The sequence below is a fragment of the Cyrtonyx montezumae genome, unplaced genomic scaffold (assembly GCF_038088225.1).
Source record: "Cyrtonyx montezumae isolate F1298 unplaced genomic scaffold, pur_monq_1.0 scaffold_7, whole genome shotgun sequence".
In the NCBI taxonomy this organism is placed as follows: Eukaryota; Metazoa; Chordata; class Aves; order Galliformes; family Odontophoridae; genus Cyrtonyx; species Cyrtonyx montezumae.
Genome location: NW_027072078.1, coordinates 21,193,297 through 21,214,673, shown reverse-complemented (window position 1 = coordinate 21,214,673; position 21,377 = coordinate 21,193,297). Strand labels below are relative to the sequence as shown.

The following is a 21,377-nucleotide window of genomic DNA, read 5'->3' as shown; positions in this document are numbered from 1 at the left end:
CTCCCAGCAGAATCCAACTGTTGGACAAGACCAACAGACGTCCAACTGTTGTATTAACTCCCTATCCTTAATGCTTCCCAGAGGTGACCTAGGTCTGATCATGTACAGCTTGAACATGAAACAACATGCTAGAGTAACCTGGAGAGGCTTTTTCAATTTGAAAAATGGTATTATTTTTAACATTTATTTGTAAAGCAACAATTACATGCCTGTCAGTATCCTTGTTTTCATTCTCCAGGTCTTTTGGGTATATAACTGTTATTATCTCAGTTTCTTTTTGCTTACCCTTACTGTAACGTGCACATTTAATCTTGCATATTTATGGTGCCCTGACTTTTGGACAAGGGGAAACTTTCTGCAAAACATCTGATCTGATCAGTGAGAATAGGTCTTAAATGTGCTAATCTCATTGTGTTCTTTCTCTAGGTGGGTGAGATAATAAAGATCATGAAAGCATACATCAACATGATAGTGAAGAAACGCTGCAGCGTCAAATCAGCCACCAGTGTGGACAGTCGTGCCAGCATCTGGACTAGGTGATATGAACGGACTGCCGTGACAGAGGCAGTTGTTTGAAGATTGGTATTTGCAACTTGCCAGCACAAGTGTAGCAAAGATGTTTTTAAGAACTCCACTTGAGTGACTACTGTATTTAAGAACAGAAGTGGCATCTGCAGTACCTAGGATTTGCACCTCTGCCCAAAGATATGGAACAGTAACAACTGTTGTTATATATTAACAGCCCAGACCTTATTTTCTCTGGCTTGTCTGATGAACAGTGTACCTTTAAAGAAGCAAAGACAGAAGCATCCTCCTTCTGCCTGTCTTCTGCTGCTTTCAGAACTGCCTGTCATACAGAAACAAAACCACAGGAATCTGGACTACAGGAGGCAGGCTTCAGCTTCTTTAGGAATATTCAGTATGCAGGTATCTGGGATCAGGGGACCATAGCATGGGCTGCAAAGAGAATATTTTGTTTTTATTTATTTTGTAGGCAATTCTAAAATAAGTCACTAGGGTTTTCTCTTCAGGATATATTAATGATGTGATCGGGTTTAAAAAAAAAAAAAAAAGCAAGGTTTTTTGCAATTGAAGCCAGACTGTCCAGCTAAGAGGTCAAAGGCTACATGAGAGACCATTAAACAAACAACTAAAAACACATAAGGTGGGTTGTTACCTTATGGTTACCAATATAGGTTCACAGGTACATATGAGTTAAAAATGGCACTTTAAGTAGAAATTCTAAGTACTCCAGAATAGAAGAAAAAATCCTGGGAACTAGCACTGCTGAAATATCTTGTCAGGTGCTGCTCTGGGTGCATTCCAAGAGGAAATTATCTACAGCCTTTTCCATGGTACAGCTCAGAAGCTGAGATTGATTTAGTTGTGTTTCCAGAAATCTGTTCTTCACAACTTGGGATTTTGGATAGAAGTCAGAGGTAGTAGTGCCTGCGTTAAGTCCCTTATTTCTCTAAGTAGGATTTTAGGCTGACTGGGATCCCAAAATTGAGTTTTAAATGAACTGTATCCTCCTGAGTGAATAGATGCCTAGGTAAACTCTACAAGAGTTTTTCAAGGATGTATTTCCTCTGAAATACCGTAAGCAGGTGTCAACTTCTTCATTCTCCTACTGAGTTCTGATTTGAATGGCTCCCACCCCTGAATTCCCTGTAGGCCCTAGTCAGCAGCAAAACTTGAAAATAATGTTATTCTGCTGAAATGACTACTTCTTAGAGGGTTTAATAGCTAATTGCAATTGAAGAAGCAAAATTTCTTTCCACCTCAGTGAAAGATGAAATTAGAAGCCTGAAGACAGCTGTCATTGTTAAAGACAGTTTTGGGGTATTGTTAGTCACATCACAAATGGGCTGCATTGGCAGTCAAGGAGCCTTGAGTCTATATTGGTCTTAAGGTCCTGGAATGCCAAGGCCCTTTCCATTTCCTAATGGACCTACAAAGCGGGTGTGATGCAGGCCTTAGGATCACAGAATCATTAAGGTTGCGGGTTGGTTTTAAAATCAGATGTTCCTGATTCCGAAGAAAAGAAAAAAAGAGGCTTTTTAAGTTAGTGATGAAGGAGAAGTTTCAAATAACAGAAAACTTGGAGTCAGCATGCAACAGGTTCGGTTCAATTTCACCCTGGGATTTTGCCATTTCACTACAACTGTCACAGAATGGTGCGGTTTTGAGCCCGACGCTGCACGAAGATGAACCACAGTGCATAATCCGTGCTTCTCTCTCCTTCCAAGCCCACTGCAGCATGTGCAAACACTGCCCACTTGCCATGCAAGCCAGCCTCTGAGGAGAGCCACCACTGCGTATTGCACTTCCAACTGGAGTTTTGCCTTAAACAGCTTTACTGAAGGACCTAAAGGACATCCCCTTTGTATCACGAGGAACAAACAGACGCCAGGTCACAGTGAGTGCATGGGCAGCCTGAGACGTGACACTGTACGGGTCTGCACGCTGTATCAGAACAGCCTTGGTTATCCCTGTCCTAACTCTGCACTGTCCCTGTGTTCTGGCTCTGGGGTTGCTGCAGGCAGCTTGAACCCACTTGGGAATGTAACTCCCATTTAGTATTTGTTGTAATTTTGCTTGTTTCTATTACAGAATTCCTTCTGCTGTCTTTTTTTTTTTTTTTTTTTCCTTTTTTCATTTGTAACTGGCTTTACAAGATGAAAGTGGAATAAATTATTGGATTGCACAGTCTCTATTCACTCAGACGCTGCGTGTGCGCGGTGCGGGGTGTACTCAGAGACCTGACGCCCGGAAGCCGTAAGTAAAGGGCAGAGTGGCAGCAGGAGGAGGCGCGCTGCGCCTGCCCGGGCTCTCCCTCAGCGCCGCCGCCATTTTGGGTGCTCCCGGCGGCGCCGCGCGGGCGGTGGGGCTGGCGGTGTGCTGCGTTGTGTGTGCTTACAGCTTCACCCCACCTGGGATTCCCACCCCCAGCAGTGCTCTAGGGAAGGTCCACTTAATAATTTGGTCAATAGGAACTTTGTTTTCTTGTTGAACGGAATGAATGTGATCAGCTTTTACAAACACCAGTGCTGCATACCCTGCTGTGCTACACATACACTGACAGATTCATAGGGACGCCATTTAAAGTCGATGTTCAGCAACAAAGAACTTGTAATCTTAGGCAGTTATTTGTAATCACCTTCCCCCCCACCCCAGAAAATAATGTGTATGTATGTGTATATATACATATGCACATTATGTACATACGTACATATAAATAAATATATGTTATATATAATATATATAATTATATGCTATTATACAAGAATATAAAAAATGTATATTTTTACATATATATGTGCGTATATATGTGTATATATGTGTGTATATATCTGTATTATCTATATGTGTGTATATGTGTATACAGATATCTACAAATAGATATACACGCATGTATATATGTGTATATATATCAATGTGTGTGTGTGTGTATAGATATATAGATAGATATAGATAGATACAGATATATATATATATACACATATATATAGATATATATAAAATAGATTATATATATCTATATTTATATCTATATAATATAATATATATATAATATATATAATAATAATATATCTATATATATATAATATATTATATTATATATATAATATAATATATTATATATTATATATATCTATATATAATAGATAATATAGATATAATAATATATCTGTATCTATATATATCTGTATCTATCTATCTATATCTATATATATGTATATATATATGTGTATACATAGCTATCTATATATATATATACGTGTGTACGTACGTACGTGTGTACGTACGTACGTGTGTACGTACGTACGTGTGTACGTACGTACGTGTGTACGTACGTACGTGTGTACGTACGTACGTGTGTACGTACGTACGTGTGTACGTACGTACGTGTGTACGTACGTACGTGTGTACGTACGTACGTGTGTACGTACGTACGTGTGTGTACGTACGTACGTGTGTGTACGTACGTACGTGTGTGTACGTACGTACGTGTGTACGTACGTACGTGTGTGTACGTACGTACGTGTGTGTACGTACGTACGTGTGTGTACGTACGTACGTGTGTGTACGTACGTACGTGTGTGTACGTACGTACGTGTGTGTACGTACGTACGTGTGTGTACGTACGTACGTGTGTGTACGTACGTACGTGTGTGTACGTACGTACGTGTGTGTACGTACGTACGTGTGTACGTACGTGTGTGTACGTACGTGTACGTGTGTACGTACGTGTACGTGTGTATATATATATATATATATATACACACACACACACACACACACAATTTTTATTTTATATATATCAGCCCCAAACAGCAGTCATGTGTAGGCACTTGTCATTGACAACTGTATCAATTAAGAGCTGAGTATATCTTAACCTTTCTATGACTCAGAGTCTCCAGGGACTGGCAGGACTGTGCCAACAACGCACGCAGCTTGATAAAAGCTGTTAAGGTATAATTATGTACCAAGATAAGTAATGCTTTAAGCTGGAAACTTAATGATCTTCCTTTTAAATATATGAAAACGATTTTGACGAACTCTCCCATTTTCTTATTGTGGCAGCATTGGTCTGGTTCAATGGTGATCTCAGCCCCTGTCGTATGTGCTTTTTTAATGCATTGGTTAATGAGCCATACCTTACTTCCAATAACTGCTTCCCTGGAAATAAAACCAGTGTAAGCAGTTTAGTGTTTTATTCAGCTTTATTCTTTCAGTAATAATCTTACTCTGTATTTCAAGTGAAGTGGGTTATTCACCTGCACTAAGGCAGCTGTGCTTGTTCAAATGAGAATTACCAGTGATGAGACAACTTGGGTATGGTGAAACAAACATAGAAAAGGGGCCTTACAAAATTATTTACATCATTCATAAGAATATACAAATTTTTTAATTATAAAAACTATATATTTATATGTTGGGTAACTAAGACTTTTACCATTAGTTTCCACTTTCAACTGCAGATTCACAACTAAAAACATTCGAAGTATAAACACCTATAAAACTAGTATATCTCAAAAGAGGCATTTCTAAGTATTGTTGAGAGAAAAGGACATGAACAACACTTTTTAAAAAAAAAACTTCATTAATTCAGAAGTCATTTAGCAAAGCAACTAGCATCAAGAAAGAAAGGAAACGTTCACAATTGTGCCCAAGTACCAAATAATAAACAAAGAAAGTGCTTCTTTATCAGCAAACTAACACAACGTTTCTTTGGCTGTGCCCCTTCACTCTGCTATTTCAACAGGTACTGAAGTGATATCTACAAGAGGTTCTCTATTTATCAATACAGATGCTAAACACCTGCTTATCAAAATAGTGCAAACAGGAACAAAGGAAAGTGCTGTCAATTTAAGTAAGTAAACTGCAGGGAAATAAGGCAGCTGAACATTATGACCTCGCAATGTTGCTCCAGAGAAATCAGTAGTACACATTTCAGCATGTCAGACCAAATGTATTCCTCGTTATTGTATCACACCATCATTATTACACAGGGGATGGATTCGGTCTTCTGTGTATACTCCTTCATGAAATTAAACATCTGTCCTTTGTGCTGTGCTCTGAAGAAGTCTAGCAACAACTTCAAAATTTTGATCGAATCATTAGTACATGTGTAATGCTGTCTCCCTTTTTTCCCTTTAGAATTTTCTTTGGAGTGCATAGATCACATCACATAAAAATCAAGTTTAAGTTTTATGTAAAATACTCAAGTACTTTCAGCATTTACATACACAACTTACTTAATTTACCATACATTCTTCCTCACTCCTTCCTTAGATATATCTTCATGTTATTTCTTGGACAGATAAGAGATACTCTGGTTTATACAGTTTAGTTAAGCATTTAACCACAGTAAAAACTGACAGTATTACTGGAGGTAAAATGGCAGGAGGATCTCATTAAAGAACATAAAACTGTCACTGTAACACTCCCATCCTCACTTGGCACAGTGCAACAGCTGATTATAAAAAAAAAGAGAGTCACAGAGGTCTAATTTAGAGCAGTTTGAAGCCATGGGATAGAAGGGAATAGTTCTTCCTCGAATTGCTACTCTAAGTGCATTTTTACAAACGCTTTAATTGATGCTTATGTCTAGATACTGATTTTTCATTGTAAACACATCTGCTATTTGTGCTTTTAAAACTTTGTTAAAGGTGCTGTGAAAAGGAAATAAATGAACGTGTTACTTAACAGTTAGATCTCAGGATAAAACACAACAGCCATACCTTTGCCTTCGCAAGGCTGAGCTCTTATTGTCTTGAGTTCTGCTCGTGCTTGCAGTTAGCCTTCACTGGGCAGTTCTGACAGTGATCTGCCTGCTTGCCACACTCTCAGATTTAAAAGACTTTATAAATAAACTTACTTACTTGTAAATGGCACGGCTTTACTGCAGGGTATTTCTCATAACTCTCTTCATTCTCATATTCTTCTCTCACCAGTAAAACTTATGATTAATTATTATTATTATTTATTATTATTATTATTATTACTTTGAGAGAGAAAGTAGCATTATCTTCCTCCACTGCAATAAGAAAATGTAAATTCTAGATGGATGGGGGAAGAATGCTGAGTTGTCTGGTAACTCCTTATTTCATATTCCATTACTGTATCAAAATTTATAACAGCTGGTTAGAAAAGTTGCTACACCAAGCATTTCTGGTCTTTGTGCCAGCTAGCTAATCCAAGGCTAGCAGCAGAATCTTTAATACAACAAAATGGCACAGAATTGGCCTGAAGTTATTGAAAGAAAATTGCATAAAGTTAAGAGAATTCATATGGTAACTTTATGTGCATTCAATAAGGTGACATTGCATGAAGTAAGTCGTCATTAATTATTTAATTAAAAACATTTTCCAGTAAAGAGGTGGAAAATAACACTCTGAGTTAAAATACATTACACAACTCCAAAAACCTTGTACCTTAAACAACTGAGGCCAAATGCAAATAAGGGGGCTTGAATAAAAATTGCACGCTGGTATGAAAGAACAAAACTTAGCCCCTGTTAATAACGTTATTACTTTGTCAAAAAGAAGTAACAAAACATCAAGTCGTTCAGTCCTTACGGCTTCACACAGTGAAGTTCATGCTGAATTGCCTAGAAGAAACAGTTTTTCCTCAATAGCCATCTTTCGTGAACACATCATCAGTTTCATCATCGTTTATCCCTCTTTGGTAACGTACTGAAGAGAAGGCACTCCAGTGAAGACGCTTCTTTTTACAGATGAACCACGCTAATCCAACAACAAGGACTAAGATAATCAGCAGGGCAAATGCTACAGCCACCCCAGTATGATTAGAACCTGTAACAACAACAGCAAAAAAGAAAAGCAGTTCTTCTCTGATAGCCTTGGTAAAAACATTCATTTCACAGGGTTAGTGTACAGCTACCTAAACATCAACACCATATTTATGCAGACAGCGTTTGGCTGAAGTCAAGGCTAATTGGTTCACCAGATCAACTGGAATTTGGGTTCCCGTATGAATTAGTATCTAACCTTTTATTTTTAATAACACAGTTGCTGGTTTTCTAACCATGAAATGTTGGAAGGGATGTCAAAAACACCCTTCTAGTTTGTGGCACCAGAAATTCTGCACTCATTTCAAGAAAGCAATATGGTATATATGATATATAAGTGATATGGCGTAAAAGAGAGTTAAATTAAAATTAATTAAAAAATTAAGATTAATTTAAATAATTAAAAACAGGTGTTTCATTTTGATGAAGACTGCGTATTTAAAAAATGTGATGTGTTCCTGGGGTCTCTCCAATTGAAGAGAACCCAGATCTCCCTTGGACTGAAAAACTCTTTTTGACGTCTTCGTTAGCACAATTAAGTTAGTTACATCTATTCCTGCATTCCCACTTATGTGAAAAATGCAGACAAAATCATATAGATTTCACTGCTTCTCAGGAATTTGCTTAACGCTCAGGTAACTGTTCCTAGGCAGAGCAAAACATGAGGAATTTATGTATTCCTTGAGTCTTCCTCGAGCTGTGGGACCAGTTTCAGAAGCCTCAGGACTGAAAACAAATCTTCAGTACTTGTTTACTCAACAATTCTTACAAGCAGATGTCTTTCTGCTTCTACCCTCATAGATTCACCCATGAAAGATGCCCTGTGGTAAAAAGAAAAGCAACAGCAACTACTCTACGCTGCTTTTTAAGTGGCTATTTCAGTTCTTCCCCTTTAAGTGGGCACTGGAAGCAGGGAGAAGCAAATTCTTAGAAATTTTGTCCCTTGGTTTCTCATCAGTATACTGACTTAGGCAAATGTAATTTCATGGCAGAACAGTCACAGAAGGCAGTTACTTGAAAGGTTCTTTTATGAATTCCACTTTTCATTACTTAAAAAAAGAAAATCCTGAATACAGTCACTAAAACATTTAACATCTGCTAAAAATCAGAGCTCTCATACCTAAAGGAGCTTTACAAACCACTCTGCTTTGACTCCGACTGCAGTCAACTTTGGACCACTTGCCAGTCGTGGACATGATAACACTGCATTTGTCACTGAGTTCTGTGGTTCTGTTATCCCAGTTGGCGTAATTAACTGATGAGCCATCGAGCCAGTGCAGGGACTGACCTGTTGAGAAAAATTTGCTTAGTTAGGTCACCAAAAGGGTCTCTAACATTACACTAAGGTAGCTCACAAGCAGATGATTTCTTTACACTGCTAGAAGAAACAGCACTGATTGATAATATGTATCCCATATATTAAAAGCAGTAAGTACAAACACGTCACTTTCAGTCACACCTCTTCTCCAGACCCTTAGGATTTGATGGATTTGGACAGAAATGACATCACCATTAGGTATCAGTGACAGTGTCAGAGAAAATCAATGTCACTTATTCCTGATTATCTCAAATGTGCACCAGGAAGAGATTTAACATATGGTGAAGCCCAGACAGCTCTGCACTGCTCAATGAGGGATGCCAACCTCAGGCAGGAGCAAGCGTGGGCTACTGAGACTATACAACTACATTCTCATTATTCTCATTTGAGGATTTATGCATCCTTTTTTTTTAATTTACTACATGAAACCCTCATAATGATTGCTGCTTCTTACCCTTAGAGCTCTGGGTCAGTCCAAGCCATACTTTCCTGGTAATAAGATCATTTTCCTTTATGTGTGTGCTCACAAATGCATTTTCCTCAGCATCCCCTATGGTCAGAAGGGCTGCTGAAGGATCTAAGGGGAATAGGATAATGGTTAGAACTGTAACATCAACAATTCTGCAGGAACAATAATAACAGGAATAGATTTGCCAATTTGGGCTTATAAAATGAATTTGAAGTAACCAGCAGAAGGAAGACAGACATTCCCCCTCCCTCAAATACAGTGTAATGCTATACAAGACAGCTTCAGACAACTGGTTATTCTGGCAGGTCACAAAGAATAAAATGGTGTACACTTACTGCAGCTGTGGAACACTTACATGGAAGATACCGAAAGATACGTCCCTGATTCAGAATTACAAGTCTTGTCCAAGTCATCATCACATTTTAAGAACTGATTTGAACAAAAGCTCACCATTTGCAAGAACTATTCTGCATTTTGCTGAATGAAGTTAATTTCTAACTCAATCCCCCACTGCACCTCAGTTTTTTATGTAGTGTTACAGCAATTAAGGAGAAAGGAGAGAGAAAAGCTACAGTGGGGACAGGCTCAGCGTGTACCAACTCTTTTAGCAGTAAATGCAAATACAAGCCAGAATCTTAATTTAGAGAAAGACTACTTTCTTCTTCAACCAGCAGATCAGGCAGACTGAATAGAAAGATACATCCAGGACGGGGACTATTAGCACTTCTGCTTCTTTCTCCTCTACCTATTGAGTTTAACTTCACTTCATACAATGACAAAACGTTATGACAGTCACTAGCTTCTTAAGTAAGAAGTTCATCAACGATTCTGCACACAAGGCTGCTTAAAATTCTATCTTGCAATACAGTCCCCACTTAGCTTATCAATGAGGAGAGAAAATCCTTTTTATGTGACAGAAAATTAGTATTTTTAGTGATACTGTGTGCCCTTATAATATTTACAATGTATGTACTTTGGACTAATTGATGAGGATACCTCTACAAGCAGCTAATGAAAGCCCTGAATAAGAAAGCACTGCTAACAGCACTAACTTCATTTCAAATAAACCTATTTGTATACGAATACAGTGTTTTCCTCCAAACCATTAACCCCAAATTTCTAAATCCTCTGTCAATGGATATCTGAATTTCCTTTGCAGATATCCACATGCAAAACAAATTGTCAGCACACTGCGGAGTCTTTTCAAGAACCTTAATGAGATGTTCAAAGGTAAAACTAGCTATTATTTTTCCTAAATTAAGTATGGCTGAAAAGCTGAAGTCTAACTATTGTAGTTCTTCAGTTACGCTTTTTAACTCTTTTGGTACAGAGGACTAATTATGGGTTGTAATGTAATAAGAGTCCAAACATACACAGTTTCTTGCAGACTTTCTTAGCATCTTCCACGCTGTATACTGAAAAATTGTAGAAAGCCATATCAAATGCGTAACAGTGATCCTTGTATTGTAGCCATGGCAGTTTTCCACTGAGTTGTGAGCAGCCTGAGGCTTGGCTCACTTGCTTTTGCTCTGATTGTCTCTCTGGAAATATAAAGATATTGGCATTATTTCTGCTGCAGGAGTCTGTGCACAGTTTATTTGTTGAAGTAACAGGAAAGTAAATATTAACAACAACTACTTATCCTATCAGCATCCATGACTCAATTACTACCTTCCTTCTTTATATGGAGGATGGTTGGACTAGATGATCTTGTAGGTCCTTTCCAACCTTATGAACCTATGAACCTATATGCAGAAGATGAATTTACTTGAACACAGACATGACACAAGTCCCAAAGACTTGGGAACCATCTTTTTTACTGCCTTTTAGGATGCTTTAAAGTTTCACGTAAGTTTGATACAGATTTTGATTCAGGAAAAGATACATAAGAGTTGATATGCCACAGGTGACCAAGAGATGACCAGAATTTTCTCCAGTAGAATGGAGAGAATAAATCTCCAGCACAGATTTAAAATCATCCCTGATAGAAAATTCTTAAAAAAGCAACCCACGTGGCCTTTCAGCTCTAACTAAAACACATAAACTGCAGAAAATATATTGAAACATTACACTTACTGTTTGAAAAGCTGTAGCAAATGGCACCTTCAGCAACATTTGTACATTTTGCACGGTTCCAAGATCCTTTGGTATCCAACAGAACACAGTTCTCAGTTGTATTTGAGTTTTCTAATTCCCATGGATAATAGTCAAAACTGCTTCCGTCTGACCATTCAAAATTAGCTTTACTTCCCTAAGCAAAGAAAAAAAAAATACAGTTTTCAAGCTGCAGCACATGGTTGTGGTTTACATCTTGTCAGTCTACTAAGTCATGGAGCAATCAACGAGTAACGAATCAACGAGTAATGAATTAAAATGCAAGTGCCTCACTCTCTCAATCCTTACCGATTAAATGTGTAAAACTGCATTTTCCAACCAATTATTAGCACTGAAATCTAGGCTGCTTCTGCCAGCTGAAAAAATGTGGTATCTTTTTAAGTTTAAACTTGCAGTGTGCCTTGTATTATTCTGTGGGGAATATCTTAATTTGATCTTGCTGTCTCTCTTCCTTGATATGAACATGACTAGACTTGGTAACTGCTGGGCTGCAGTGAGTAGAGCTGGCCAGCTCAGGATCTGTTTGCAGTGTCAGCTCACACTTCAGATACACTGCTGGAAACCCTAGATAATGAAGACAGAGTGGTGAGAAGTGGAGGGACTCATTCAAGACCACAAGAGGGGCACAGACAGCAAAGGTACACGTGGCAAGTCACACTTCTGCTCCCTCAGCCAACTACCTCCCAGTACCAGTTCTCGAGGCAGATCTGGAGAGCAGTATGGGAAGCAGGGCTAGGGACACATACTCCTGGCTTCAAGGACAGAACAGGGATGGAGTAAGATCTGTAGCTGCCTCCTGAGAAAACAGATGCACGACTTCCGAGACAGTCAGTCCCTGCACTAAACAGGCTCCACGTATCCTTGCTGATTGACTGTTATTATTTTCAATCTTCATCAGAACTAGCAGCAGTGTGTTTACATATGCTGCAACTTAACATACTTTAACATATATTACATGAAAATAGAGCTTGCAACAATCTGGAACAAAAATATAGGAAAATATTTCACGTCCAGCATTTACAAACTCTGTTACTGAGGTTACCAACAGTACATACTTACATCATGAATGGACAACCCAAGCCACAGTGGATAGCCATCCTGCTTGACAATATCTTCCAGAAATAACTGCTGTGATTCACTGTGTACGCTTACTAAATCACTCATATTTTGTTTGCATTCTCTCACTGCATCATACCACGTTATTTTTTTCTGCAGGATTCTGTATGTTATGTCTCCGTGTGGAATAAACTCAGGCAGTGGAGGCTTGTGCTGTTGGGGTCCTGTTTCAAAGAAAAACAGGATGAGAAATTCTGTGCCTTTCAAGTCAGATGACTAAGAACACATGGAAGTATTAAAATCAGTCTGTAATAAAGCAATTCAAGAGTCAGATTGTTTAATTCAAGCCACTTATATCACAAGTTATCTTTTGGTATTCTGAACACCGTGGACAGTTGGTAGAGTACAGCAAACACATTCATTCTGATCAAAATATCACAGTAGTGGGCCCTATGCCCACAACAGCTGTGCTGTGTGCTTCAGTGGGAACAAAACCAAAGCCTTATGTATGTATTCACAGGGGGTGCTGCAGGACCAGGACTTAAATTATGACCTTCATCCAACACTCCACCACTTACCCCTTTCAATCTTGCAGGCGAGAATACTGTACACATTATAGTGATGAGCTTGCCAACTTTGAGAATAATTATAAATATCCCAGAAGCCATCAAGATTTACACCAGCAAAAAAGCTGTTCTTCTTTATGATCGGTCTTCCCAGTCTCCAGTTGTTGTAAGTCAGATGAGTTTCATCATACCACTTCAGAACTTTATCTGTGGAATATATCACATATTTATCACAGTGTTGGCACGGTGTGTACAAATATCATCTAGCTTTTAAGGACATTAGCAGATATTCACTTTGGGAAAAAAAAATCAGCAATGCTCTAAATTATTGTAAATAGGTTCTGTATACAATGCTAAATATGTTATAACATTACTCATCCAGGGCCCACATCCTGCTTTCCAGGGAAATCAAATCTAGACAAAACAGTGCACACTGGATCTAATTATGACTCAGACAGAAAGCCTGTCCAGCTATTTTCTTCTAGAAGATGAATGATTATTGTATGTTTGTATTCAGTGTGACTTTGGCTGTACACTGAAGCATGCAAGAAGCAGGCATTTAATGCTGCAAACTGCCTTCCACCCAGTTATTACAAAGAAGGAAAAAAGAAAACTTAGAACTCACCACTATCATCGTAAATGACACCCAGCCAGACCCACACAGCCAGACCACTGAATGAATGAAGCTGCTCAGTAACAAAATTATTTTCTTCTTCATCTCGAACACTCAGAACAAATGCTTCTGGGTCTGTTGAAATTTTTTTCAAATTACTTTCTTACAGGTTCACCTTTCACTTACAACATAAATTATCTTTTCACTACTGTTAATAATTACTAAGTCAAAAAAGTGTAAAAGCAAGACAAAAGAACCAAACAAAGAGTAGGAAAAACAATTCTCAGAAGTGTTATCAGCAGTGCTTCCCCCGGTTTAGTCTGGTTCCCATAAGCAAATAACTCAGTCATGGAGATTTTTATGGCTTCTACCACCACATAGTTTCTTGTAGTAAAAACTGTCTGTGTAGAACATAAAAATATCAGCGGTCTTTCACAATGTTCTTCATACTGCTTATCTTAATGCTGTTCAGGAAAAAAGGCTGAAGTGATTTTGGCTCATGAAAAATCAGTTTATGGAAAGAAGCATGCACATGCATGCCAGGAGCTATTATTTAACGTAAGAGGGAAGCTTTATAAGTATCTGCTTCATTCAGGACAGACAGGGAAAGCCCGTGTGCTTTCCTGAACTGGGCTATTCTCAGCCTGTTCACTTTGTTCAGTGTTTCACAGAAGAAGGAAGTTAAAAAAACAAAGGAGGTGTGACTGCAAATCCAGAATATTGCAATGGGCAAAAAAATTTCTCAATCTAAAATTAGCTGATTAAATATTTAAAAAAAGAACAGGTATTTTCAATGTATTAAAGTTCTCAGAATTCAGTAGTTCCTACTCAGTTCCCTCTCAAACACTTCTAACGAGAGCAGTGCAAGCACAAACAGCATCTGGCAGTGCAGCACTAACACACGTCCCAAACGCTGCAGCCTCCCTAACTGCTGACTCAGACCTGTATATTATCTCCCCTAAGCTGGTATGTCTTTAATACCTGTAGTATGAATAAATACTTACTCATTTTCTTGCATAAATGATGAGCTTCTTGAGACTTCATTTCTCGCCATCTATTTTTTGTTATCATAAAAGTGTAACAATTGTTTCTAAATGATATCCAGGGTGTATTTTTAATCTTATGCGGGCACTTAACTTGTGTTACTTGTTCTTTTTCACTCTTCTCTAAGGAAGGGAAGGAAAACAATCAGGACATGACATTGTTTTAACAATCACAAAATCACCAAGGTTGGAAAAGACCCACAGGATCACCCACAGTCCAACCATCCACCCATCACCAAATGTTGTCACTAAACCATGTCCCTCAACACAACATCCAAATAAATCAATCTCACGAACAACAATTTTCAGGTAGCATTCACAAATACACAGGAAAAATGGAAATGCCATCCTCTAAATGTGTAATATGTTATTGTTCTCAGCTTCTTCATGGCAGTGAGATGATTTGTTTGGTTTTGGTTTGATTTATTTCTTTATGTAACAACAGCAGTAAGTGTCATAGTTGCCATAGCTGGTAACACACCCCAGTTCTATGGCTTTATCCAGTTCTTGGTAGATGAGAAGAATTGCGGCTGCTGAGAGTGAGAGCACCAATTAATTAGCAATGCCATAACACCAAATGTATTGCTGTGACTCAGGATGTACAACAACGGCTTAAATGTGTCCTCTCCCTAAATAAATTAAGGTATATAATAGTCTCATAGGAAATAAATCTGTGACAACTCTGAGATCTTCTCATTTTTGAGAGATCGGTCATGCTACATATACATCCCACCCAAAATGTCCCGCTACAGTATGAATATATTTAGAACCATTTATGTGAACCAAGGATGACTTTGATGTACACCTTTTAATTCAGCATCTACCTCCTGTCTTCCTCCCCAGTACAGCCACGTGTCTCCTTCCCTGCACAGACTTCAGTCACAAGTGGTTTCTGAAGGTCTCAGTATTAAGATGTTAAGTACAGAGCTAGTGGAATTTTCTATATGCAGGTGGGAGAGATGAACAGACCACGGTCTTATGAAACAGTGCAGCTGGCAGAACCAGTTGATGATATAAAAGTTTCAGCCTGGCCCAAAGCTGAATTCACTTGTAAGTAACTTGTGGACTAATATCAGCAGGTGCATGCAACCCTATTTAAACTAGTCTGTCTCAGGGAGGGTAATAAAAAAAACCCCAAGTTTCAATTTCAAAGTTACAATCTGCAATTTCCAAAAATCTTTCACCATAAGACAGAATACAGCTTGTGGAAGTATTGTGCTCAGATACATACTTTCTGATGAGTAGCAAATAGCACCTCGATTTTCAGAGTAGCAGTCGGAAGTTTTCCAGAAGCCATCAGTATCCAAATACACACATTCTTCGCCTGTCTCTTCATCATCTTCAGACCAGCGACTGAAGCTTACATGTTTCCCATCCAACCAGCCATAATGTTTTCCACCCTAACATTGTTAAGAGAAAGGGATGAGCTTGCTTAGTAAAAAAAAAAACATAGGGTACAGAAAACACAATATTCAAATTGTCCAGAAAGTGCTGAACAGATGGCGCTCGCAGTGTCTGCCTCTGCTGTGAACTCCTACATGTTTGACTACTTTCACAATTTGGTAGTTACTTTAATCATTATTTTAATTACAATTGCAAGAAAATAAATCAGTTGAATTAGATGACAACTAGCAAGGGTTATGTTTAACTATGTTACGAAGGAAGACCTGGCAAAGAGATGTCCCAAGTACATCATTTGCACCTGTAAATCAATGGCAGATGTAATTATCTTGCCTTAGAAAACTGATAACATCTGAAGACAAGGCCCACTCTCAGTTTTCTCCACAGTGAGTTGAAAGTAATCTATTAGGTATTTAACTAATTTAATTAATGAGATGTATTTCTACCCTGGAGGATGCAGGAAGAACAAGAACATGCACAACAATCATGCTACCCTTTAAGAACCCTACATGTAAAATGTTCTGGAAATCCCCCTCACATTTTGTAATTTCATTTCCCTTTGTATTTTTTTTTGCGTGTAAGATTCCAGCACTGGAATAACAAGCTCCGTTGACCAGTTTCATTAGAATTTCTTTTCATGTGACTTTTTAATTGTGCCCAAACAACAGAGTGTTGCAATACTGAAAAGCTACTGCATGTCTGAGCTGTATGCAGGAAAATGAATCATTTGATCTTCACTTGCAGATAAAGATTCAAAAGAGGAGGGAAATGAAGTTGTTCTGGTCTCTCCATCGAGATCAAATGCCTGTTTCCTTTTAAAAAATGTTCTCCATGAAGTATACATCCAAAATTCTGTTTTTCCCCTGCTTTGCCTAGAATACTCAGTAGCCCATGACTGACACAGGAAGATCGTAACACCATCAAAGCCAAGTGAGCACCATCAGCCTTTATTGTGAGGCACTTTTCAAAGAAGTTTTAACATTTTTCTTGGAGTTAACTCAAGACTCACGAGTTGGACAAAAAAATCATAAATTCTGTAAGCAAGTCCAACCCATTTCATGAACAGCTAAGGGAGCTCTCTGTGCACACTAAAGATCTCCAGGAGTTCCTCTGTCTAATAGAGATAAATCACGAAAGCCGTACCTGACACAAATAGCACGAAGTTATGGACAAAGTTTAAGTTAAATATCTCCAGTAGCATTCAGTGATTCATTTTGGATTTTGCCACTTGTAGATTCTCTTAAACTGATTTTGAGTTGTCTTTTTACAATGGTTCTGCAAACAGTGATGTTTCTATCAAATGATTTTTCTATCAAAAACTCGTTTGTGCTGCATTTCTTTATCCCAGTTGCTATTTCATACAACTTTAAAAACTACCTTAGGCCACAGTATGAAGGGAAAATAAAACTTACATCTCTGCTGAAGAGTCCAATCCACAATGGGTAATCATGAAGGGCAGCCTGAACAGCGAGAGAAGCTTGCTGGAACTGATCTGTGATGCTAACCAGTTGCATCTTGTGATTTATGCATGCAGCCATTGCATCATTCCAAGTCAAATTCTTCAGAATTAGTTTATATTGAACATTTTGATAGCTAAACGTGTCATTAAGGACTTGGTCTGTCTGGTTATCAGCAGCTCCTATACCTAAACAAGAAATCCAGTTAGTAGGCAGCTAAACAATGAAACATATCCCAGTTTCTCTGCAACAAACAGAACAAACCTGTTCATACTCCCCATGGAAAAACAAGTATAAAAAAAGTACTTTCCTAGGCAGTAGATTATACTCCTGACTTTAGTTAGGAGCAAATGTCTTTTGACACTTTAGATAGAGAATACAAGAGTTATTTTCAGCCAATCTATTTTTAAATCTCCTTCAATCCAGCTTCGTGTACTTTTCTATCTATTTTTATGTAACTGCTAAACTGTTAGGCGTTGTATTTACTGAAGGAAAAAAAAACCCACATCATTTATATGTTTAGTTAAATACAGCAGTGGAAAAATGACTGCTCTCTGCTGCAAGGCAGCAACTGTTAGACTTGATTCATTCATCTCTAAGGAGCCTATAGATTTATGTGTATGTGAATCCAGTGGGCCATAAAACTCATCTGTACAGATCTTACAGTGCACCGCACAGTCACAGAGTTTTTTATTACCAACCATGGATATAGGGAGAGTTTATTTTGTCTCCACATGCACTGAACTAATTACAGAAAGCCTACCTCGTACAGGGAGGGGTGTAACTCACTGTTTGTGCTCTAAGTACTGACTCTTATCACAGTTTCCAGCATCATACTGAAGGCAGACAGCTCAGTGATGCGTTGCAATTGTAGGTAATAAATGATGCAAACATTTCCATGGGTGGTAAATTAAAGTGTGCAAAAATGGTAGCCCCTCAAAACTGGTACACAACCAAAAATAAGCTGACTCTCCAAAAGGCAGAAAAAGACCAACACTGAAGGTATGTCAAGCAGAAAAAGGCTCACCAAGACAAAAAACCCGCTCTATAAATAACAGCATAAAAATGGCTAATTGATAGGCTGACAGAGTCATTTTTCAAAACACGAGAACAGAGAAACATCATAGAAATCTGATATTTATGCACTATTTACAGCTTTCAATAAACCATAGAAGTGACAAGGCTGAAACAGACTGTTTGCATGATGTTGTTTGTGTCTGCTGCCAAATGCTTTCACTTAATATACAGCTTCTAAAAAAGAACCATGGAACCAAAACTGTCATCACATATCAAGGGCTATCCAAAGTGGAAACAAGTTAGTAGGGAAAATTTTCATTTCTGAAAGAGAAAATAAGTAATTGCTGATTATGAGCATCTTGAGAAGTTGCGCCAATCACAGTCATGCCAAGACTTCCACAGAACCTGAAGTTATCTTCTCTTCCTATAGGATAAAGCTCAAGGCAACAGGGATTGCTCTCACAGCTGTCTCAGCAACATTCTGAGGTCTATTCCAACCTGAATTATCTTCAGATGTGTATCACCAATAACCAGGACAGATATATACTCTAGCAGTCCCAAACCTTCTCTCATTACATCTCCTAGAGCTCTGGCTAGGAGGAAGTGCTTGAAGTTTTGGCTAGCCCAGGCTGACAATACATTGATCTACATATATATATCACCCATTTCTTTTTAATTAAAATTTAATTTTCCATTTTCTATGACTACAACTCTCCTAGCAAAACTTTGAATTTGGACATATGGTATTTTTGAAGTATTTGGCACTGGAATAAAATATCTTTGTGGGGATATAAATCACTTTGCCTATCTGAGAAATAAGAAGGTGGTTATTTTCTTGGGTGTTCATTCTGCACAACTTTTTTTTTTTTTTTTTTTTTTTTAAGGAAGATAGCATGCTACTTACTTAAGAGGATTATTTGCATAGCAGAACGTACTCAAAAGTGAGTATGCTGAATATTAGCCCATAGCAGTAATTAAGTGCAAGACTAGGTAGATATGTTTGATCCAGTTCCAGTAAACGGTGCAGACCAACCTACACAGCTGTGTTAGAATATTATTTTTAGTTCAGATTTGCAAAGTTTGCTCTGGGGAGACTGATCTTAGCTTCACAAGTACACAGTACTTCTTATTCTGATAGTGCTAAGAAGCAGAGATATTTAAGCTGGATATAATAACTGTGAGATTCTTCCCAGGATTTCAGTTCAACCACAGATACAAAAGGAAAGAAGGATTCACTTGATCCAGCCCTTGATGTACAGGACATCAGTACCCACAGAATGTTAAAGCTACTATAGGCTTAAGTACAATTTCAGTGAAACCATACAGTCAGAGGCTCTCAAGAAAACAGATACTTTCTGAACAGAGCTGTGAAATAAAAGGGAAAATTCTAAATTGTTGAAAAAAATAATTATATATATTTCCCCTTCACACTATATATATTTCCTTCACACTATGCTTTTCCAAAGTTTACCTGCCCATTCCCTACAAGAATCTTGCTCTTCAAGTGCAATGATTTACATGTACTAAAAGGTCTCCCAGCACACACATCTTAACAGCAAGCTCTGGTTCTAACTTATTTTGACTCTTCAGACTTACCTACAGGACGCTGGCATATACCCAAGAAGTGCCTGTCAGCACAAGCAGTGAAATTCCATGTTCCAACATACTGAGACTTGGGATCATTGAGGATTACACCACACTGATTGTTAAATTCTTCATCAAAAAGCTGAAAACCAGAGATACACTTATCAGACTACAACAGGGTGTAAACATACTTGTGTACAGAACATATGGCTAGGAGAACATGATCTGTCTGAACTTGTTGAAGAACTTTCAAAGGAGTGGTGTAATACAGTCTGCCTATTTTACAAACACTACCAGGTGCTTGGACTTAAAAGAATTTATAAGCTAAATACGGGGGAAGAACATTACATTAATGCTTAAAAAAAGCTTAAAATAAATCCTGTTTGTGGGTGTGATTCTACTACATTTACTATGCTTCACCATGGTAGAACAGCAAGCCAAATACCAGTGTATCACAGTTTACAGATACGAACCAATAATTTTTGATGGCATCTTTTTGATGACTGTTTTTATGTAGTCCTTAAATTACAGATAGTAATTACAGACAAGTCATTAAACAGTTGTTTGGGTTTTCTTCCTTTACCTTTCAGTGTTTTGTATTTCAATTGAGAAGACATTCAAATAGAGGTCCAACTAAACAGAATTCCATTGCTGCCAGTCACTCTGTTTGCCAATTAAAGTCACCATTTGGGGGAATTGGTCTGGTTATTGATTTATGTTTCTTTTGGCTTTTTTTCTTTTTCTTTTGATACAACCAATATTCAAAATGTCACTACTCAGTAGTCAAGAGAAGCCTAATAGTCCAAAATCAGAACTTACATCCAGTGGAATTTTCCTTAGCCTTCCTGTCAGGAGTGGGTGAAAGTTGCTATACAACAGCTTGCTCTCATCTATCCACTTGTTTTCTCTTGTGCTGAACAAAAACTGCAAACCAATCCAAATATCTCTTGGCATTTGAGGAAGCAAGGATGTTATAAAATCTGTTGGGCAAAACAGAAAACGTACATACTGTGGTTCAAACAACAGCAGCAAACACTTGAAAAACAGTTTGCATTAATAAGGAAATGCAACTCCATTTTATTAGCTTCATTTTCCTAGACCTTTAAGATTTTCAAATGCTCCTCATCCCTTTCTTTCAGAAACAACCCCCAGGGGTGTTATCTTTTATCTGAATGGAGCAGAGTATTTGTCCTATAAACCTTCAGATGAGGAGCAAGTAGTGTATTTAACTTGGCTTTGCATCCAGTACTTTCTATCCTTGCACTTACAAAAAAATTCAGAAGTTGCTATTCCACAAGTATGCAAGATTTTCTGTTGTATCCCTGTGGAAGAGCTGCCTCCTGCTCTCTCCAAACTGATGGAGAAAGTTATATCTCCCATCTAGAAAGGTGGAGACATACCCCGTGAAGCAGAAACATTT

At 38.1% G+C, this 21,377-nt stretch overlaps 2 protein-coding genes across 3 annotated transcripts in view; one reads left to right on the top strand and one right to left on the bottom strand.

The window, feature by feature from the left end:
* Positions 1–2,712, top strand: part of LOC136057954 (unconventional myosin-X-like) — a 68,473-nt gene extending 65,761 nt beyond the window's left edge. Inside the window, exon 41 of the mRNA XM_065751073.1 lies at positions 427–2,712. Within this exon, the coding sequence (XP_065607145.1) occupies positions 427–540 (114 nt within the window). The 3' untranslated portion in view covers positions 541–2,712. The remainder of the gene's footprint in view (positions 1–426) is intronic.
* A 3,783-nt stretch (positions 2,713–6,495) lies between these two features.
* Positions 6,496–21,377, bottom strand: part of LY75 (lymphocyte antigen 75) — a 39,639-nt gene continuing 24,757 nt past the window's right edge. Inside the window, exons 23-35 of one of the 2 annotated variants that reach the window (XM_065750628.1) lie at positions 20,777–20,937; positions 19,970–20,099; positions 17,312–17,544; positions 15,730–15,898; positions 14,460–14,621; positions 13,468–13,590; positions 12,855–13,049; positions 12,280–12,500; positions 11,182–11,356; positions 10,479–10,646; positions 9,091–9,213; positions 8,439–8,606; positions 6,496–7,322 (exon numbers count right to left, since the gene is read on the bottom strand). In XM_065750628.1, the coding sequence (XP_065606700.1) occupies positions 7,138–7,322; positions 8,439–8,606; positions 9,091–9,213; positions 10,479–10,646; positions 11,182–11,356; positions 12,280–12,500; positions 12,855–13,049; positions 13,468–13,590; positions 14,460–14,621; positions 15,730–15,898; positions 17,312–17,544; positions 19,970–20,099; positions 20,777–20,937 (2,213 nt within the window). In that variant the 3' untranslated portion in view covers positions 6,496–7,137. The remainder of the gene's footprint in view (positions 7,323–8,438; positions 8,607–9,090; positions 9,214–10,478; positions 10,647–11,181; positions 11,357–12,279; positions 12,501–12,854; positions 13,050–13,467; positions 13,591–14,459; positions 14,622–15,729; positions 15,899–17,311; positions 17,545–19,969; positions 20,100–20,776; positions 20,938–21,377) is intronic. The other variant, XM_065750629.1, reaches the window with a different exon arrangement.